Genomic DNA, 19,386 nt, shown 5'->3' with positions numbered 1-19,386 from the left:
TGTATAAAAACAAGATGTTGCTATAGCTTTGCTAACGTTGTGACCGCTTGTCTATATGTGTGTGTGGCCCACCTCTCGCTCAGGCTCTCAGAAAATGAATGAATAGAAGAAAAACACCTATTCAAATGAGTACAAAAATGCTTTAATCGATAAAAATACATTTACCAGGGAAATGTATATACATCAGGGAACAGATATGTAAAAATGTCTCAAACAAGTGGATTGCAAATACAGCAACATAGAACTCGACCATAAATTACAGTTTTAACAATACGTGCGCAATGAACGATCATATCAGAAATCTGTCATCCACCAGAGTTTTGTTGACAAGGTTTCTCCTTCCGAAAAAAATGCGAATCCTTTCAAAGACCTGTTCGGAATAAACAAATGTTCCATTACAATCGAGAAATGGCGATACGTTGACTTTTCAATGGCCAAAATACTGACCATTTGCTGAACGTACGTAAGGACGGCAGCGAGTACGAAGTTCTGAGAAGCGAGGTCGACCACGCAGAAGAACAGCGTGTCAAAAATCAGCAGCGTGCCCTCATTTCCGTAAAAAAGTACATCCCCGAAGGAGTGACCTTCATCTGCAGTGACAAACAGGCATGATCTATGTATGCATACGTCAGCGAGCGCAAAGGTACGTTATGTTCAAACCACAGGTTGATACCGTTATAAAAGATGCTCTTGTCATTCGGTTCAAGGAACTCCATACCCATGACCCTCTCCAATACCAGTTTGTCCCTCACAATGTAGTCCATGTCAGGGTGGACCTGACGGGAAGAAAAAAGTGTGACGATTGACCAAACAATAACATTTAAAGCCTTTATAACTAACATGATCTATGACTGATCCCAGGAAGTGGTTCATAGTGTGGTAGGCCCGGATGTTTTGCTCTGTCTGGTTGAATGAGGCCGCATCCATGAGTCTTGATGGTCCGTGTCGCTGCAAATGAATGAGAAAGGGCAACATTAAAATACAAGCATTTCTCTTGCCGACATTCTGAGTGGAGATAGGCACAAACCCTGGTGAAGGAGTCCCGTATCCTGTCGTAATGCGAGCGCAGTCGGCTGGAAAGGGCCACCTGGAAAGTCTGCATGTCCGTGTCGGGAAGAAGACCTCTTTGGCCGCACAGCGACTCCTTCACACAGGGAAGATGACACGTAAGACTGATGCAAATTGAAGACAATTATTCAAATATACAGTCTGGAAGTGGACATACAGCTTCTCTCCGCAGGTTGTTGTTCATTTCCTCCATGTTTGTGTCAGCGTGACCGTGCACAGAGCGCCCGTGGATGTAGTAGCCAAAACAGCGCTGCGGTAAGAGCAGCACGGAAATCTGGAAGGACAAAACACACTTCAGAAGAGCGGAGCAAACAGATCAACAAGTTCAAATATTTTTTTCACTAAACAGCAGCAAACAGGTGTTAAGAATTGCATTTCCGTCGAAAACGCTGAAGTAACGTGACCAACCAAGTTATTTGTTTGACCTCAAAACAACAACAACAAGGAAACGACTTCTTATCTATTCACTTTGCAAACGCTTCACTCGGGTTGGATTAGCCTGCTTCACACGCCACCGGCAATGACAATGTGCTCATTGTCGGGCATTTCCTTCAGATTCCGCATGACTGCACGAGTCACCCAGTGGTCAGCAGTTGTGAAACATAAGATTATCACATTTGTTAACAAGAGTTTTATGAGTCGCTCAGAGGATTATGCAGTGGCTCGTTGATAGAGGAAGATGAAGCGCTGCACACGCATAGAGAAGCACTAAAGGTAGGTCACTAGTAGCTACATCCATCCTTTTTCTACAGCAGGTCTGGACTACAGGGAGGCCAGTATAGTACCCGCACTCTTCTACTACGAAGCCACGCTGTCCATGAAAAAGACATTGCTTGGAAGGCAGCATATGTTTCTCCAAAACCTGTATGTACCTTTCAGCATTAATGGTGCTTTCACAGATGTGCAAGTTACCCATGCCATTGGCACTAACACAGCCCCATACCTGTCCCAGCTTTTGTGGAACGTGTTGCAGCCATAAAAGTCTAAATTCATGATTATTTGCTAAAAACAATCAAGTTGATCAGTTTGAACATTAAATATCTTGTCTTTGCAGTGTATTCAATTAAATATAGGTTGAACATCATTTGCAAATCATTGTATTCTGTTTTTATTTATGTTTAACACAACGTCCCAACTTCATTGGAATTAGAGTTGTATAACTAACTAACCAATATGAGAAAAAAAAACAGCTAAATGAATGCAACAAATACGAAAGGACTCGATGATGTAAATGATATATACATTAGGTATATAAAATTAAAGAACACCGCGGATGGATGTGGCCCACTAGCCTATACTTTGCCCACCCCTGATTTAAGTCTTCAAATAAACTTCTATTTGGAAATTATGTTTTCATTTTGTTTTTAATAAATGTTTTTCTTTAATGAACCTAACATGCGTGTTTTTGTAAAGGCGGAGGAAGCCAGAATACATGGAGAGAACAAACGCAAGCATGGCGAGAACATGCAAATTCTCACACGGCCAACGTGCCACCCAGTATAAAAAAAAAAAAAAGCTCACATTGTAACTCACATTACTGATGGAGCAGAGATCCACAAACTGGCGGATTTTGTCTTCCACAAAATGTTCATAAAACACAGTGAAGAAAATGACCTGTATGGATCAATGATTATATTTAATAACAGGTCAGCAGCACACGCGGTCTACGAGATGTGAGAAATAAGAGTCACCTGCAGAAGTCCAATGCCGAGCCAGAGCGTCGCCGACAGACCGTAGCGCATGGTCAGGCTGTAGGAAGGCGTGTACGCCTGTGGGGGGCGCTGCAGAGTTGGCCAGGGGTCCCTCAGGGCTAAGTTCGAGAAACCCAACACCTACGCAAACCGGAGAGCGTGATATTGACGACGGAATGTCAATTTTAAAAAAATCTAATACAGGTTGCGTGTAGAGAGAAATACTTCAAGAAAGAAGAGCACAGCCATGATCTGAAAAGTTGGCCTAATCTTGCGGATGGTCTGGATCTCATTCCACTCGTTGGCCACGAAGTAGGTCCTCCAGATGCTGACTTGGGAGGGATCACGTTTCTGCTGACCACTGGCTGAAACAGCAGCACGGAGAGTCTACACACATGACACACAAACACTACCGGCAAATTAAAAGCGTTATAAACGACTATTTTAATACCTGACACAGTCCTGCTTGCTTTACTGCGCGGCCTTTCCCAGTCAATGAAGAAGACGTCCACTGACAACTGCACAATCAGCTTGTGGAGGAACTGCACTGCCTGGACGCAGCATTAAAAAAACAAAAAAACAAACCAAACAAAAAAACCCACAACAAAAACAAACTATGATTTGCAGCAGAAAGTTACCCTCTAGCTTTCAAAACCAGGAACGCTCATGTTCACATTTGGCATGTTTTGACTCACCTTGAGAGCAAAGGCACAGCTGACGTACGTCACGAACTGCTCCTCTTGATGAGGGAGCGGCAACAACACTGACGCATGCTGTTGCGCCTACAGACATCAATCAAATCTTATATAAACAGTGAGATGTTTGAAGCTAAAAGAGAATGGAAACCAATTCGGTTGGACGGAATGAAGCGCACCTTGTACAGGATGAGCCAGTAGAGTCCAGTTCCCACAGTGACGGCAAGGAAAACATTGGCGAGATCTCCAGCGTAAAACAAGAAAAACATCAGCATGGTCTGAAATGAGGAGGGTCAAGATTTACACCTGCATCGCAAAGTCCTCAGTTACGCTTCCTAGATGCTTCACCCTCAAATCGACGACAGGCGAGGCGATCCTCCTCTTCCAACTGACTGTTCTGAGCACTGACAAGAGCACGGACAGACCAGCCAAGACACCCAGAGCAGTCTGTGTCGCACACACAAAATAGTGCATCAGGGCCATGCGGGCCATAGTTCACAATGCCGTTCACTTTCATACTCACGTCGGTCTTCAAGCGAGCCTCATTCTGATCCATCTCATATTCGACGGCAAAGCTCATCTGTAGGAAGGGAGAGAAGGTTGAAGAGTAAAAGCTTGGAATTGTCCATCAGTCTGCATCACAGGGGTTGCGGTGCCCCTCCAGATTCAGCAGATAGCGTAACGATGTCATAACAATGACTTGGATTCATGTTTTCTCTATGATTGGCACGCACTTTAACCAACGTTTCAATGGAAACTGGAAGAAAATGAGCAATCAGTAACAGGGCGGAGTATAATGACTGCACAATCTAGACTGACCAATGTTTGTATGAAGACTGAGTGACATTCTCCACCAATCACTGGTATTGTGTATCATGACTGACATACAGTGAATATAAAAAGTTGTTCTTATTTTTTTTGGGTACAGGTTACAGGTCACTGTGCTACTAAACATGACTGACATACGTTTGCGTCAGGACTGAGTCTCATGATCGAGCAACACGTCTCTGGAAAGCGTGAGGAAAGTGCGTGCGTGACTCACAGACACAGTTTGCGCGTCGATGTCGGTGATCAGTATGTCTCTGTACTCCACAGTCAGCAGCGGGGGGAACACCTGCCCCTGCTGTGTGCGTGGAACCAACTGGAACCTGGCACACATTTCGGCGAGTAAACATCCACGAGCGCTTCCAAAACAGTGACATTTATTTCCACCGTGTGACTGAATCCGCACTTTATTTTGACAGCGTGGGCGACACGGATGACTTTAGGAAGGACGCTAGCGCTTTTCTCTCTGCCGCTCAGCGCGTCGACAAGAAACATACGCCGAGACAGGTACCAGTTCGTCAGGCTCTCTGTGCAAGGAGAGCACAAATATATGAGAGACAAGTACAGCGGACTCCGGAACCGGGCCGGACCGTAAATAGCAAATATCTGCCGATAATTGACGGCCATTATAATTGGCATTGACATTTTTTTTTCCATTTTTGTTTTCGATTTTTTTCAACCCCAAAAATTATTAAAAGTAGTGGCGATAAACTTCCATTGTTTTCGCACTTGTTTGCCCTGCCCAAAAACAAAATGGAAAAAAAAAACATCCACGGATCGGTGAATGTGCGGGTGCCAAACTGTGTGTATGTGGGGGTCCATTGTCCACAAATACAAATCTCACCTTGGTTGATGAACTTTCCATGATATTGCTGGTTAAGGACCAACGTGGGCAAGGCCAGCAGTTTTCTGCTCTCTTCTCCACCGAGGTCCAGAAACACGTCATAAAACAGCGGCTCGGGATGAGCGAGCAGCAGGTCGGCGACTGACAGCTCACACTGCACACACGCGTGACCCAAGTCACGGACACAAAGGCAACTGCACGACGAAGCGAACATCAAAACAAAAAAGCAAACTTACACTTTCTTGGTAAGCGGTGCCAAAACTGAAAGCTGACGACCGTTTGATGGGTGTTTCTGGACAAATCTAAATCGGAGGACAATCGTTAGACCAGCGCTCGTCAAACTTTTCGCCACTAAAAAAAAAGGACTTAGTTCTCCAAGTGTCACCATCATGACTAAAATGAAAAGAGCAGGTGTCGTGGAGCAGGCCTACGTGGCCTTAAAAGAAAAACCAGACAGAGGTTTTGTCCCGAAAATGTACATTTCATATTATTGTAAGCCACTCTAACATAATACACAGTTTGAACAGTAACGATGGAAAATAAAAAAAGATGTACTTAAACAACGATTCAATGAAAATGTGTTTTATATACAGTACAGTGTGTCTGATTAACCACCCTTATCTGAGAAAGCGCCCATAATTATTGTCCTAACCAAGCAATTCTGTTCTATTAGTTTTATTTTTTTCTTACTTGAAGATTGGATCCTCCGATGTCTTCCCATCGAAGGAACTCGCCTCCGACGGTAAAAACGGCAGCGAGCAGCTTAATGTCCGTGTTCTGTCAACGCAAAAACAGAATGAGTGAATAAACGGGAGGATTTTCGGTGTCGTGTTTAAGGACACCTACCTTGTTTCTTCCTCTGAAAATGAAGCTAACCGGGACTGGATCAGTCTGAAGGACTCGACTCGCCAATCCTGGTTCATCGCCGTAGTAAAGCCATGGTAGATCACGTCTCCTGGAAATAGAAATGATTTGGCATTTCGATGTACCTAATATTGTGTCTTACAGTGAGGTTGATTACCAGTAGGAAATGTCTTGAGTGGCGCTAAAAGCGGCCTGTGATCTGAAGACGGTGTTAAAAAGGCCGCAGGCGTCAACGCCGACGCCGCTGAAGGAGTGCGTGTTCATCACGCACATGTTGGCGAGGGCCTGGCACGCCGTCAGGTTGGAGAAGCTCTGTTGACGGACCATTTGTTAACACGCGGCATGGAGATTAAACAGAGCTGCAAGTAGATGAAATTGGAGAACGTGTAGAATTACGAGGCAGGCTCCTGCGGCGGAGTAGAGATTTTGGAGGAACCAGGCAGAGACGACGCTGAACTTCTGCAAGAGGAAAAGACACAACAGCAAACATTTGACAAACAAGGGCACATCAATATTGTCTTTTTATCGCTAAAAAGCAGCAAAAAATATCTGCTGTCAAAATAAATCATCAAACACTGTAGATGTCCTGATATAGTATAACTTCAAAAATGTTTGATATCCAAGTTAAATCGAAAATGCTGCCAAATCTGGATGAAATTCTCTGACATTAAAGCTTTTGTTGCTGTATAACATCGTTCGTTTCGTCTAAACTGGACAAGAATGGACAGAGATACTGTTATATTGTTAAAAATGTTCGATGTGAGATGAGAATCCTCACCAACTGAGCAAAGTTGACACTGGGATTGACATTGGTGGAAAGGCTGCCAGGGGGGATACACAACCCTCCTGCCTGGAAGACCACAGTCCAATAAAAACACAGTATATTGAATAATAGGATTATAAAGTGTGAGTGTGAATGCTTGCTTGTCTGTGCCGTTTTAAGAGTGAGGAGAGGCATGCGCTCACCAGCACAGACGGAGGGTTACACACACAGGCGCTTTTGATGAAGGAAGCCGGACATCTCTCGCACCTGAATCACAACACACGCAAGATAATAGTGGTGACATACATGACGACGGGGACGTGCGGTCAGGGGAGGCAGTGCCTCACCTGCATCATGAGGAGAAAAAAATAAATAAATCTACAAATAATAATTCAATCAAATTTCCAATTGTGGTGACACGGTGGCAAACTGGTTTCTCCGGGTACTCCGGTTTCCTCCCACATCCCAAAAACATGTCTGGTGGGTTGATTGAAGACTCTAAATTGCCCGTAGGTGTGAATGTGAGAGCGAATGGTTGTTTGTTTCTATGTGCCCTGCGATTGGCTGGCGACCAGTTCAGGGTGTACCCCGCCTCTCGCCCGAAGATAGCTGGGATAGGCTCCAGCACGCCCGCGCCCCGCGTGAGGGTAAGCGGTTCGGAAAATGAATGAATGAATACTTTCAATTGTATTCATCTGGTCTGTGCTTTATACTGATATTCTTTTTGAATGAAAAAAATATTTTCTTCTAAAATTTACTGAATTTGCATGTTTCTTGTTGAAAAACACAGATGAGATGCGAAGTGAGGCAGCGAGCGTCTGAGCGTCACCTCACATTGCGCAATCCCTCACAAACTGGGTTGAAGAGGCTTGTTTCTGTCTCTCGTCACATCGCCAATAAAATGTTTTCAGGTGCTTTTCATATGTACTCAAATTTTACACTGTCAGACCAGATTTGGTATTTGCGGTGCATGTTTAGTTTTCGCATATAACCGCAGATAAAGCGCGACCTGAGGCAGACTGTTCTCTGCCTCACAGAGGTGGATTTACCTCTCGGCAAACACAAGCAATTGTCCGTGACCCCGAGATTTCAAGAGACCCCCAAACATCTCATAAGAACGTATTAAATTCGGTTTTTGGATGTATTGTTTCAGTGTCAATTCATGAGCTAAAAAATGCTGAATCTATCATGATCCTTTTCACAACTCCCCACTCCCTTCTCATGCCGTCCATCTTCTTACTGCACATGTGCAGACTTGATTTAAGATGATACAAACTCGGTGGCGCAGTTGTGAGGAAAATGAAGCGGCAGGTGCAGTCGTAACGTTCTAAAAATGTTGCTCCCCAACTGAAAGCCAAATATGGAAGATGCGTGGAGCCAAAAATATCTCTCCAAACGGACTACCAATCGAAACGAGGGGAAGACCAATGCCAGAGATGAACGATCTGCTTCAAACATCAGGCTAGAAAATACGAGTGTAGCATTTTGTTAATGTCCGGCTGCTAATCTTAAGGCAAATACGCCACCCTGTTTGGCTGGCAAATGTGTCAATCTGCCTCTAATGTCGGAGCCTCGCCAGCCACGAACCCGACCGCGTGTCACTGCATTGATTACAAATCTTATGACTCGGGTCCTGACGCGTGCATGATGCGCAGTGCCGATACCTGTCCCCGCTGCCGTTCGGCACCGAGAACGCGGATCCATTTCCATTACACATCTCGCATGTGGCCTCCTCCAAAAGGTTTCCACTGACATCCCTTTCCACTGAAACAACCACAAGCAGACAAGTCACTCCAATTCAAATCACTTTTCGTTGGGTATTGGATGTTTTACTCACCAAGGATGTGTCTTGCAGGGCACTGGCACTGGCCCTCATCACTAATACTGCCCGGGCAGCGAATGCATCCAAAACCATCTTTAGTTACCGCCTGGAATTGAACCAGAAAACTCATCAACTATTCAGACACACGGACGGACGGGTTCACGTGAGAGAAACAGCAAATGAAGCAACTGAACGCTACTTACTGGCTTGTCCCCCGGACAGGCCTCACAAGAAATGGACGGCCGCCCAGTCGTGACTGTGCGGAAGCCACTTTGGCAAATGCAACTCAGACCTGGAAAAGTAATGATTACGCTCACTAATAACGCTCTTACAATGTCACAAATTGCTTTATTAGGACTCATTTTATTTTCCATTTTTCTATCGCGCTTGTCGTCATTCGAGCGGCAGGTGAGGTGGAGCCTGCCCCTCACCAGCCAATTGCAGGGCACATGCAAACAAGCGTTCACACCTATGGACAATTTAGTGTTCAGCGAAGAAACGTGCATGTTTTGGGAATGAGGGGAGAGGGGGGGGGACAACAAGAAAAACACGCAAGCACAGGGAGAACATGCGGAATCCACACAGTGAACCAAGCAGACCTCAAAACCACAAGTCAAGCGTGCTAATAAACTCATGTTATTCATCTTGTGCAATCAGCCCTCGTCGTCAGAGATCCCACTAAAGCTTATTATTGTATTAAAGCACGTTGTGTTAAGTGTGCATGTTTTCTGACACGGTAACGTGATTTAAAAAACAAAACAAAACACATCTTAGGTACATTAGGCATGTTTCGGTGGACATGCACACGCGTTAACTAAAATATAGCTTAATGTTGAATGTGGACATTAACATGTTAAATTAAACGTTGCCTAATGTTGAATGTGTTGTGTTTTTTTTTTAAAGCAAATAGTCTTTTTTGGCCATTTGGTGCCAGCTAACTTGAAAACAAAACTACCGAAGCATTTTTGTTGACGATTTCGTTAATGCGGTAAGTGTGACCAACCTGCTGCGCTACGTTGTTGATTTTGCCCACAGCTCACACACGATAAACTGGAGATGTCGAAGAACTCTTCCGCACTGCAATCCGAAGGAACTTGAAAGGGAATTAGAAGATGTTGGCCGTCAAGTGGATTGGAACGAAGGAAAACTAATATGAAAGCAAATCTGTGTTTGCTAATAAAAGGCGGCGTCCCCGTCGCCATGGTGTGGAGGGTCCGATTCTTATTCTTGCGGGGATAGCATCAGGCTTCGTGGAGCACTACCGCCGCCTTCTGTCTGGAGGCGCGCATGTAAAGCGTCGGAAAATAAAATAAAATAAAATAAAATAAAATAAAATAAAATAAAATAAAATAAAATAAAATAAAATAAAATAAAATAAAATAAAATAAAATAAAATATGAAAAAAATTGCAAAGTGCTTTCCCAGTATGAATTAAATTCACATTGTTTGTGTGCGCGCCCTGTGGTGACAAAATTTAGGGTGTCGTCCGCCTTTCGCCTAAAGTCAGCTGGAATTGGTGCCAGATTCCCATTAGGAACAGGGTAAGTCGCACAAAAAAATTCAACATGAAATAGGATAAACCATAAAGTGGTGAAGTAGACTGGACGACTTGTTTGCAGATCCGCCTCAGTTTTGCGGTCGGGAGTTCGAATCCGCGCTCTTCTCCCGTCCCTTGCTTGCGCTGGTTTTCTCAGGGTATTCCGGCTTCCTCCCACATTCCATAAACACGCATGTTGGGATTAAAGACTCAAAATTGTCCGTAGCTGTGAATGTGACCCGTGATTGGTTGGTTCCCTAATACGTGGCCTGTGACTGGCTGGCAACCAGCCCACTTCTCGCCCGAAGTCAGCTAGGATCGACTCCAGCACACCCGCAACCCGAATGAGGATTCAAAGAAGATAGAAAATGGACGGATGGGAAATTGCAAGAAATAAAAAAAACCACAACTCTTGGTGAATTCTAGTGTTTTTTTAAAAAAAGTAATGAGGAAATATTGCAACGACATCACCTGTAATAGCCTCCCAAAGCAGTCCAATCAATCATATGCAGTGTGCTTGACTGAATGCAAATCATTTTAATACATTCCATTATGCTTCATACCTATCAGAAAACAGGAGGGAGGGGGGCAGTTGTATATAAATACAAAAACATCATGATGAGCATGAACAACATTGCCATTTTGAAGGCTCTTCCATGGAAATTACTTGAGAAATCGCGCATCCACCTGGGTCTTGTAGACAAGGTTCTTCCGCCCGAAAAAAACACGAATCTTTTGGAATATCTGGTAGAAAAGCATGGATTCAGACATCAGTGTCCTTCCTTCTTCACACATATTCCGCTTTCAATACGAACCGTTTGCTGGACGTACGTAAGCAGGCCCGCGAGTACGAAGTTCTGACACGCAACGTCAACCACGCAGAAGAACAACGTGTCAAAGCTCAGCAGTGTGCTCTCATGTCCGTAAAAAAGCACATCGCTGAAACTGTGCGCTCCATCTGCACGGACAAACGCACAAGTTCCACACGAATGTTGCCAAATGTTCAAAGGGAAAGTTGATACCGTTATAAAAGATGCTCCTGTCAATTGGTTGAAGGAACTCCACGCCCATGACGCGCTCCAACGCCAGCTTGTCCCTCACGTAGTAGTCCATGTCTGGGTGGACCTGAGGGGACCAAAATGTAACGACGGGAATACGTAAGCATGGAAAGTGAACAGAAAACAAGGACATCTCTTTTGAGTGTGCGGCGCACACACATGGTCTATGACGGATGCCAGGAAGTGGTTCATGGCGTGGTAGGCGCGGATGTTTTGCTCCCACCGGCCGGCCGAGCCCGGGACCGTGAGCCGCGCCGGTCCGTATCGCTGGACGCGGAAGACACGGTGAGCAATTGCGCAGTTCTCTGGACAACATTCACCGGGGGAGACGGGCGCGAACCGCGGTGAAGGACTCCCGTATCCTGTCGTACTGAGACCGCAGGCGCGTGGAAAGGGCCACCTGGAACGTCTGCGTGTCCGTGCTGGGGAGAAGACCTCTTTGGGCGCACAGCGACTCCTTCCATGAGCAAAAGACACTTGGGTCAGATCATCTGACCGGCTATTGACCTCCTACCGTAGTGAAGTCTTTGAACAGTCATCTACGATTACGATAATGCATTTGATTCATTTGGAGTCAGCCAGCCCCCCCCCCTTAAACATCTCCAGTTGGTCCAAAATGCTCTTTCAAAATCTTTTATCGAACAGTACTATTCTATTCGGATTCTATTCCGACCTCCTGAGTTCATTTTATTTTTATTCTTTGGTTTTCAACACAGCAGGAGACTCCCATCGTAAGACTCTGCCTTCGCTTTCGTGAGTGCGCTCAATCTTTGGCGGTCTGCAAGTGGACATACCGCTTCCCTCCTCAGATTGTTGTTCATTTCCTCCATGTTCGTGTCGGCGTGGCCGTGCACAGAGCGCCCGTGGATGTAGTAGCCGAAACATCGCTGAGGTAAGAGCAGCACGGAAATCTGGAAGGACAAAACACGCTCGAGTCCCAGCAAGCGCATCAAGACTTGAAAGTACAATTGGATGCAATTGCAGCTCACGTTGCTGATAGAGCAGAGATCCACAAACTGACGGATTTTGTCATCCACGCAAATCTCGTAGAAGATTGTGAAAATGACCTGCGTGCATCGTAATAAAGTACAATATCGTAGAAAAGTTGGAGTTGTTTCATTCAAAAAGTCAAGATATATGAAACACCCAATGCTGTTCAGAAGTCTAATAGCTACCTAATCTCGATATTCAAAATATTTTGCCTGGTTCTTTTGTCATTTCTTAAATTGGTGATTTTTTTGGGCTCTGACATGACTTTAAACTATAATCGTCAAATTTCGAAACACATAAAATGAAACATTTCACCCTGTCATAACTTTTTTCAATATGGATCTTCAACCCCAATTCCAATGAAGTTGGAACATAAATCAAAACAGAATACAACGATTTGCAAATGAATACACCCCAAAGACAAGATATTTCATGTTCAAACTGATCAACTTGATTGCTTTTAGCAAATAATCATGAACTCAGAATTTTGTGGCTGCAAGACGTTTCAAAACAGCTGGGACAGGTGGCAAAAAAAAAAGAGTGAGAAAGTTGAGGAATGCTCATCAAACACGTGTTTGGAACATCCCACAGGTGAACGGGCTCATTGGGAACAGGTGAGTGCCGGGATTGGCTAGAAAAGGAGCTTCCCTCAATTGCTCAGTCATTCACAAGCAAAGATGGGGCGAGGTTCACCTCTTTGTGAACAAGTGCGTGAGAAAATACTCCCAGACAATGTTCCTCAATGTACAATTGCAAGGAATTGAGGGATTTCATCATCTGCGGTCCATAATATCATCAAAAGGTTCAGAGAATCTGGAGAAATCACTGCATGTAAGCGGCGAGGCCGAAAACCGACATCGAATGCCCGTGACCTTCGATCCCTCAGGCGGCACTGCATCAAAAACCGACATCACTGTGTAAAGGATATCACCACATGGGCTCAGGAACACTTCAGAAAACCAATGTCAGTAAATCCAGTTTGGCGCTACATCCGTAAGTGCAACTTGAAACTCTACTATGCAAAGCAAAAGCCATTTATCAACAACACCCAGAAACGCCGCCGGCTTCTCTGGGCCCGAGCTCATCTAAGATGGACCGACGCAAAGTGGAAAAGTGTTCTGTGGTCCGACGAGTCCACATTTCAAATTGTTTTGGGGAATTGTGGACGTTGTGTCAAAGAGGGAAAGAACCATCCGGACTGTTATGGACGCAAAGTTCAAAAGCCAGCATCTGTGATGGTATGGGGCTGTGTTAGTGCCAATGGCATGGGTAACTTACAAATCTGTGAAGGCACCATTCATGCTGAAAGGTACATACAGGTTTTTTGGAGAAACATATGCTGCCATCCAAGCAACGTCTTTTTCATGGACAGCGTGGCTTCGTAGTAGAAGTGTGCGGGTACGAGACTGGCCTGCCTGCAGTCCAGACCTGTCTCCATTGAAAATGTGAGGCGCATTATGAAGCGTAAAATACGACAACGGAGACCCCGGACAAGAAAGAATGTCCCAGCTTTTTTGCAACGTGTTGCAGCCATAAAATCTCATGATGATTTGCTAAAAACAATCAAGTTTATCAGTTTGAGCATTAAATATCTTGCCTTTGTAGTGTATTCAATTCAATATAGGTCGAACATGATTTGCAAATCATTGTATTCTGTTTTTCTTTATGTTTAACACAACGTCCCAACTTCATTAGAATTGGGGTTGTAATTTTCATGTTGTGATCACACTAACACGCTGCACACGTTCACTTTTAAAAAGGGAAAAGAAAGTGAAAACCTGCAGAAGTCCAATGCAGAGCCAAAGTGTCGATGCCAGACCGTAGCGCGCAATCGGGCTGTATGAAGGTGTGCCCACCTTGGAAGGTGGCCAGGGCTCCCTGAGTGTGAATTTCCAGAAATCCAACACCTGAATGGTGTGAGGAAAGATTTGAACGAGCAAAAAAAAAAAAAAAAAAAAGGGACGTGCATCAATAAAAGAAGGCGCATAGGGTCGTGTAAAGTACTTCAAGGAAAAAGAGCACAGCGATGATCTGAAAGGTTGGTCTGATCTTGCGGATGGTCTGGATCTCGTTCCACTCGTTGGCCACAAAGTAGGTCCTCCAGATGCTGACGGGCAAAAGATCCCGTTTCTGCTGGGCCGTCCCTGACAACAGCAGAGCGCACGCACACTGAGTATACGCTCCATCAAAAAGAAACTCCGCAGTGCTCGATACCTGCCGCAGCCCGACTAGCCGTGGTTCGAGGCCTCTCCCAGTCAATGAAGAAAACATCCACGGACAACTGCACCGTCAGCTTGTGGAGGAACTGCACCGCCTGGAAGAACACAAGCTCACGCATCGGTCTCGAGATTAGGTACACCTACACGACTCCGATCCAATCCAAAAGCTGTTTCCACAATCTTCACAAACAGATTAAAGCTCGCGTTACTGTTCATCAAAAGTTGGATGCCCTCGGATCGTTGGTCAATTGACTGACCTTGAGCGCAAAGGCGCAAATGACGTACGTCACAAAATGCTTCTCCTGATGGGGAAGCGGCAGGACGACAGAAACCTGCTGTTGGGCCTAAACACATTCCAGCGAAAACAAATTGCAAATAAATCAATCAGAAAGGAAACGAGCATTGCCATTCACATTTCCACCTGTGGACAATTTCGAGAGCAGAGCTGCGGAAACCTTCTGCCAGTTGGTCAATGAAATAGCGCACTGTATGGAAAAATACTTATTTTACTACAATAATCAATCAATTAACCAATTATTTAATTGCATAGATAAATACAAATAAAGGAAAAATAAAGAAATACTGATACTAATAATGTCAAAGGTTTGTCATAATAGCATAATAACCCATGATCATTTTTAATGTTTTAGTTCTAGTCAATTTATTTATGATCAATAAACTACTTATCTAAAGACCTAAATACAAAATTGTTTATTTTGCTAATATTTTATTAATTACAATGAATGAATGATTGAATGAGATGAAGCCGACCTTGTGAATCGTGAGCCAGTAGAGTCCAGTTGCCACGGTGACGAGGACCAAAACATTGGCCACATCTCCAGCGTAGAACAGCACAAACGTCCAAACAATCTAACGCCGGCGACGGGGGGAGGAACAGAGAACACGAGACGACGACATTAGCGTCCCGTTTCCCAACGTCGGCCGTTTGGGACGTCGCCCCAGCTTCACCCTCAAGTCGATGGCCGCAGAGGCCATCCGCCTCTGCCAGCTCGCCGTCTTCAGCGCCGACAACAGCGCCACCACGCCGGCCAGCACACCCGCAGCGGTCTGGGAAACCCCCACACACGCACGCACGCACACACACACACACGTGTATCACGCACAATATCGCTCTCATCAGAATCACAATCAGCAAAGCAAGGTCACACCTGATGTGCGCTCCATCGAGTTAAGCGGTGTTCAATTATGTCTACTATGATGAAATCCCACAGTTGACACTATGTCACCAATGCAGGACAACTAATTACTGGAATTCCTTGTTCTTGATTGCAGTTCTTGCAGCTATGACTGGACAATATGGGTGGCAGAAACAGCTGCCCTCCCATGTGCCAGTGGGGGTGGGTGCAGTACACTTGCATTGGGGCAAAATGACTTAAAGAATTGATTGACATGTTTCAGGATGTGGGGTTAAAGAAAATATATATATTTTTTTCATTTTCTAAAATGTTTAGCCTCTCATCATACAGAATCTGTATAGCTTTCATGCCATAACAGGTTGGTCTGTGCAACACGGGAGTTTTTATATACTGCCACTGTGGCTATTTGTATTATGACGGATATTTATTGAAAATTTCAGTCAGACAGAAAAAGGTTTGAGAGGGGAGATTAGTGAGAAAAAAGAGGATAGAGAGACAAATAAGCACAAGTAAAGACAGAACATTAGCTGTATGAAGAACAAACAAAAAACATATGACTGCTACAATGTTACATTGGAATCCGGTTATATATTGGGTTGTCGTGCCGCACCCTGTGAGGGAGGATCGGGACAAGACAGGACGGACGGGACAGGACGGAAGAAGACGAGACAAGATGGGACAGGACAAGAAGTGACAAGACAGGACAGGACAGGACAAGACAGGACAGGACAGGACAGGACAAGACAAGAAGAGGCTAGGACAGGGCAAGTCATTTCCTGACGTGTCGCATGCGAGGCCCGCAGTGCTTCGACTCACATCGATCACGTGGGCCTCGTACATCTGCTCGTCCTTCACTGTTGTCTTCTGCAAGAGGAAAACATCAAGCAAGAGGGTGTTTTCAGGGCTCAAACACACCAGCAAAATCAAACTGCACTTTATAACAATGGGAATACAACACTGACTCACAAGATCAGGTGGCACGCTGACATTTGGACTTGAAGGGGCATCCATCTTGTCATGAAACAATGTTCCTCGATTTTGTGCACAACGTGAGCGAACATCAGCGCATTACTGCAGTGTGTGTATGTTAAAAGGATGATGGAATACAAAGGCGCACGTATCAAAGTTAGACTACATCATATAGAACGAGCACAGCATTGTGATGCCTCACATTAATCAACGTTACAATTAACGCACGTTAGCGCTACAGTTAGAAGGACGTTTTTTTGTACTTCATTCTCTTTATAATAATTATGTCTGAATACCAATAAGTATAGTTTAATTGTGGAGGGATTTGGCTAAAAAGCAGGTTTATTCAGTTTTTTAAAAACATTTACATTTTATTCATTATGGTTTTCCCCTAAAATAATAGCAAATATTGTGCATTTTGTGCCTTGTTTATGCATTAAAAAAAAAAAAAAAAAAAAAAAGAAGCTCTGTGTATATTACACCAAAAATGAGCTCACTTTGGAAATTGTCATGTCACAAGGCTTTGTTGTTTTTGACGAGATGAATAACAAAATGATGTCACAAGCAGGACATTATTTTGGAGCCGTCATCAAACATCCACGCAGAATCGCACTTGAGTTCTAATCAGGACACGCCCCGCCGGCCGCAATATGATTGGCCGCTGCGGCCAGGCCCTGGCCGCAGCGGCCAATCGTATTGCGGCCGGCCGAGCACCGGCACGATTCATAATTACGCTTGATAAATGCGATCTTGGCATGAAATAACAGTTTTGGATGCTTTTGCTTTTAGATCCAAGAAAAGAAGAATATATTTAATGGGTTAAAAGAACAGAATTCTTGATGCTTTGTCAATGAACATTCCAACCGGCATAAACTGGAATGACATGAACATTATGGATACCAGTGTGCTTTAAAACTTCATTTGTTTTAAAGTCTTCCTTCCGAGTCCATCCTCACAATAAAATAAAATATAACATTTTTTTTAATTTTTTTTTTTAGAAAGTTATATGTAAATAGGGCGGCACGGTGGCCGACTGGTTAGAGCGTCAGCCTCACAGTTCTGAGGTGCGGGGTTCAATCCCCGTCCCCGCCTGTGTGGAGTTTGTATGTTCTCCCCGTGCCTGCGTGGGTTTTCTCCGGGCACTCCGGTTTCCTCCCACATCCCAAAAACATGCATTAATTGGAGACTCTAAATTGCCCGTAGGCATGACTGTGAGTGCGAATGGTTGTTTGTTTGGATGTGCCCTGCGATTGGCTGGCAACCAGTTCAGGGTGTACCCCGCCTCCTGCCCGATGACAGCTGGGATAGGCTCCAGCACGCCCGCGACCCTAGTGAGGAGAAGCGGCTCAGAAAATGGATGGATATGTAAATAGATGCTATGCCAGTACAATTGTCATTATTTTAACTCTCACTGGTCAATCATTTCTCAGCAATGAAAAAGAAAACAGTACAGAGCAGCGCTGAGGGACAAAAAAGTAATCAAAGATTTTCAAGTAGATCAGTCACATACAAATACATACATTTTTGCAGAACAAATTGCATTTTGGATAAATAACGGTGACCATGCAGAGTGTCAATATAGTGCGGCTGTGCTGCAAATCATTTGTTCAGTAAACCTTGAGACAACCACCAGCTAAATAAAGATGGCGGGTGAATGTTGCATGATCTGTGACGAATGCAAACAGAGGACTAAAGGTCACCTAAAAGTTTGGTAAAAAAAAAAAAAAGTGACTGAACAGAAAAGAATCCAATATAAATTGATTGCGTGACACTGGATGGTGACTGCATGCAATAAAATCAATGGGATGCTTTATGTCAGATGGGTTTGTAAATAATCAGAAATGCTAATTGAGCAAACATTTCTGACAATGGGCTACGACTTGCACTTTGTTGTATTGCCAAATTCAGCCAAATGTAATGAGTCAGTTCTAAATATATATATTTCTAATAAACAAAAATCCCCACTTGATATAAAGGCACTCGTGAGCTTCCTTTACTAATAATTGGTAATATCCGTAGCCAAATAAACCAATAGCTTGGGGGCTTTGACACACTATGGGAAACAATGATTACATCTTGAGTGTAATTAATGAATGTCTCCCACAGGCAGCATGCAAACTAACGCTGCAAGAGTTTGACGCATGTTCTGCTGAGCCTCATCTGCAAGTGGCTCGAATTTCATTTTTAGAATGAACCCGCACATTTCCACTCGCGGGTAACTGCTTACAGGGATGGGCATCTTTTTTTTTTTTTTTTTTTTACGGTCCCAAACTTTTGTCTTCGCAGCTGCTTTTTCGGCACACATCAATACCAACAGTGTCGTTTGGAACTTGTCATGTGTGCCTAATATTTTGTCCATTACATTTATACAGGCCTACCACGTGTCATTTTTTCCCCCCCTTCCTGTTATATTTCCATATTAGTTTTCTGCCAAACGGTTATGCACAGTACTGAGCTTAAGAGATGAAATGACAACCTGCAAAATGATTTTTGGTATTTTGCAGGCTGCCGAATGATGGAGGCAGGCCTAACTACTGTGTTCATTAGGTGGAGGGAGTACTGTACTGTATAGGGCCCGACTAATATGGATTTATTTAATTTGGCTGATGCCGATTCCGATATTAGGCAGACTAAAATTCAGATAATAGATGAACCGGCTGATTAATTAAAGGAAAATGTACTTTTAAATCGGTCAGGCCCTAGTACTGTTCCCACTTTTCTTTCTTTCTCTTTTTTTTTTTTTTTAAATGGGAAAGGCTGCGTTATAATGGTATGTAATGTGTGTCATCTAGCACATGCCAATTTAAATTTGTTTTGCACGTTAACAGCGCCGTAAGGACAATTCCGAACTGAGGACATTTTCCACAGGATGTAAAGCATCTGA

General features: G+C 44.1%; 2 protein-coding genes across 4 annotated transcripts; both read right to left on the bottom strand.

Moving 5' to 3' along the window:
• Window positions 1–120: 120 nt before the first annotated feature.
• On the bottom strand, window positions 121–9,830 carry tmem67 (transmembrane protein 67). 3 transcript variants are annotated; one of them, XM_061777406.1, is made up of 28 exons: window positions 9,576–9,830; window positions 8,776–8,864; window positions 8,588–8,678; window positions 8,415–8,514; window positions 6,954–7,017; window positions 6,766–6,837; window positions 6,384–6,446; window positions 6,145–6,299; window positions 5,970–6,078; window positions 5,814–5,900; window positions 5,360–5,425; window positions 5,124–5,277; window positions 4,686–4,806; window positions 4,497–4,602; window positions 3,978–4,034; window positions 3,803–3,901; window positions 3,634–3,732; window positions 3,455–3,541; window positions 3,211–3,310; window positions 2,985–3,124; window positions 2,760–2,900; window positions 2,590–2,682; window positions 1,226–1,342; window positions 1,028–1,144; window positions 841–948; window positions 674–776; window positions 464–590; window positions 121–370 (listed from the first exon to the last, which is right to left on the bottom strand). In XM_061777406.1, the coding sequence occupies exons 1-28, from the start codon at window positions 9,772–9,774 to the stop codon at window positions 295–297; spliced, it is 2,940 nt and encodes a 979-aa protein (XP_061633390.1). In that variant the 5' UTR covers window positions 9,775–9,830; the 3' UTR covers window positions 121–294. The 3 variants fall into 3 exon arrangements, with proteins under 3 accessions (XP_061633390.1, XP_061633388.1, XP_061633389.1); XM_061777404.1 differs by having other exon boundaries at window positions 448–590; window positions 9,576–9,829; XM_061777405.1 differs by having other exon boundaries at window positions 448–590; window positions 2,602–2,682; window positions 9,576–9,828.
• Window positions 9,831–10,569: 739 nt separating this feature from the next.
• On the bottom strand, window positions 10,570–19,328 carry LOC133480192 (meckelin-like). The gene is made up of 15 exons (XM_061777949.1): window positions 16,500–19,328; window positions 16,350–16,397; window positions 15,346–15,444; window positions 15,148–15,246; window positions 14,634–14,720; window positions 14,372–14,471; window positions 14,162–14,301; window positions 13,936–14,064; window positions 11,962–12,234; window positions 11,508–11,624; window positions 11,327–11,434; window positions 11,132–11,234; window positions 10,925–11,067; window positions 10,777–10,853; window positions 10,570–10,672 (listed from the first exon to the last, which is right to left on the bottom strand). Exons 1-15 carry the CDS (start codon window positions 16,542–16,544, stop codon window positions 10,660–10,662), a joined length of 1,581 nt encoding a protein of 526 aa, XP_061633933.1. The 5' UTR covers window positions 16,545–19,328; the 3' UTR covers window positions 10,570–10,659.
• Window positions 19,329–19,386: the final 58 nt, after the last annotated feature.

This window comes from Phyllopteryx taeniolatus, chromosome 6 (genome assembly GCF_024500385.1).
Source record: "Phyllopteryx taeniolatus isolate TA_2022b chromosome 6, UOR_Ptae_1.2, whole genome shotgun sequence".
NCBI classification, from domain to species: Eukaryota; Metazoa; Chordata; class Actinopteri; order Syngnathiformes; family Syngnathidae; genus Phyllopteryx; species Phyllopteryx taeniolatus.
Note: the sequence above shows the minus strand (reverse complement) of the source record. Positions and strands in the feature narration are given on the sequence as shown.

What these genes read in the sequence shown, in the direction of transcription:
- tmem67 (XM_061777404.1), bottom strand. Translation starts at nt 9,774, where the DNA reads ATGGCGACGGGGACGCCGCCTTTTATTAGCAAACACAGATTTGCTTTC. An exon ending in GTAACCCTCCGTCTGTGCTG is followed by an intron (nt 6,838 to 6,953) that starts GTGAGCGCATGC and finishes GTGGTCTTCCAG; the next exon opens with GCAGGAGGGTTGTGTATCCC. An exon ending in TTACGTACGTTCAGCAAATG is followed by an intron (nt 371 to 447) that starts GTCAGTATTTTG and finishes TATTCCGAACAG; the next exon opens with GTCTTTGAAAGGATTCGCAT.
- LOC133480192 (XM_061777949.1), bottom strand. Translation starts at nt 16,544, where the DNA reads ATGGATGCCCCTTCAAGTCCAAATGTCAGCGTGCCACCTGATCTT. An exon ending in CTGCGGCCATCGACTTGAGG is followed by an intron (nt 15,247 to 15,345) that starts GTGAAGCTGGGG and finishes CGCCGGCGTTAG; the next exon opens with ATTGTTTGGACGTTTGTGCT. An exon ending in CAGGAGCATCTTTTATAACG is followed by an intron (nt 11,068 to 11,131) that starts GTATCAACTTTC and finishes TTGTCCGTGCAG; the next exon opens with ATGGAGCGCACAGTTTCAGC.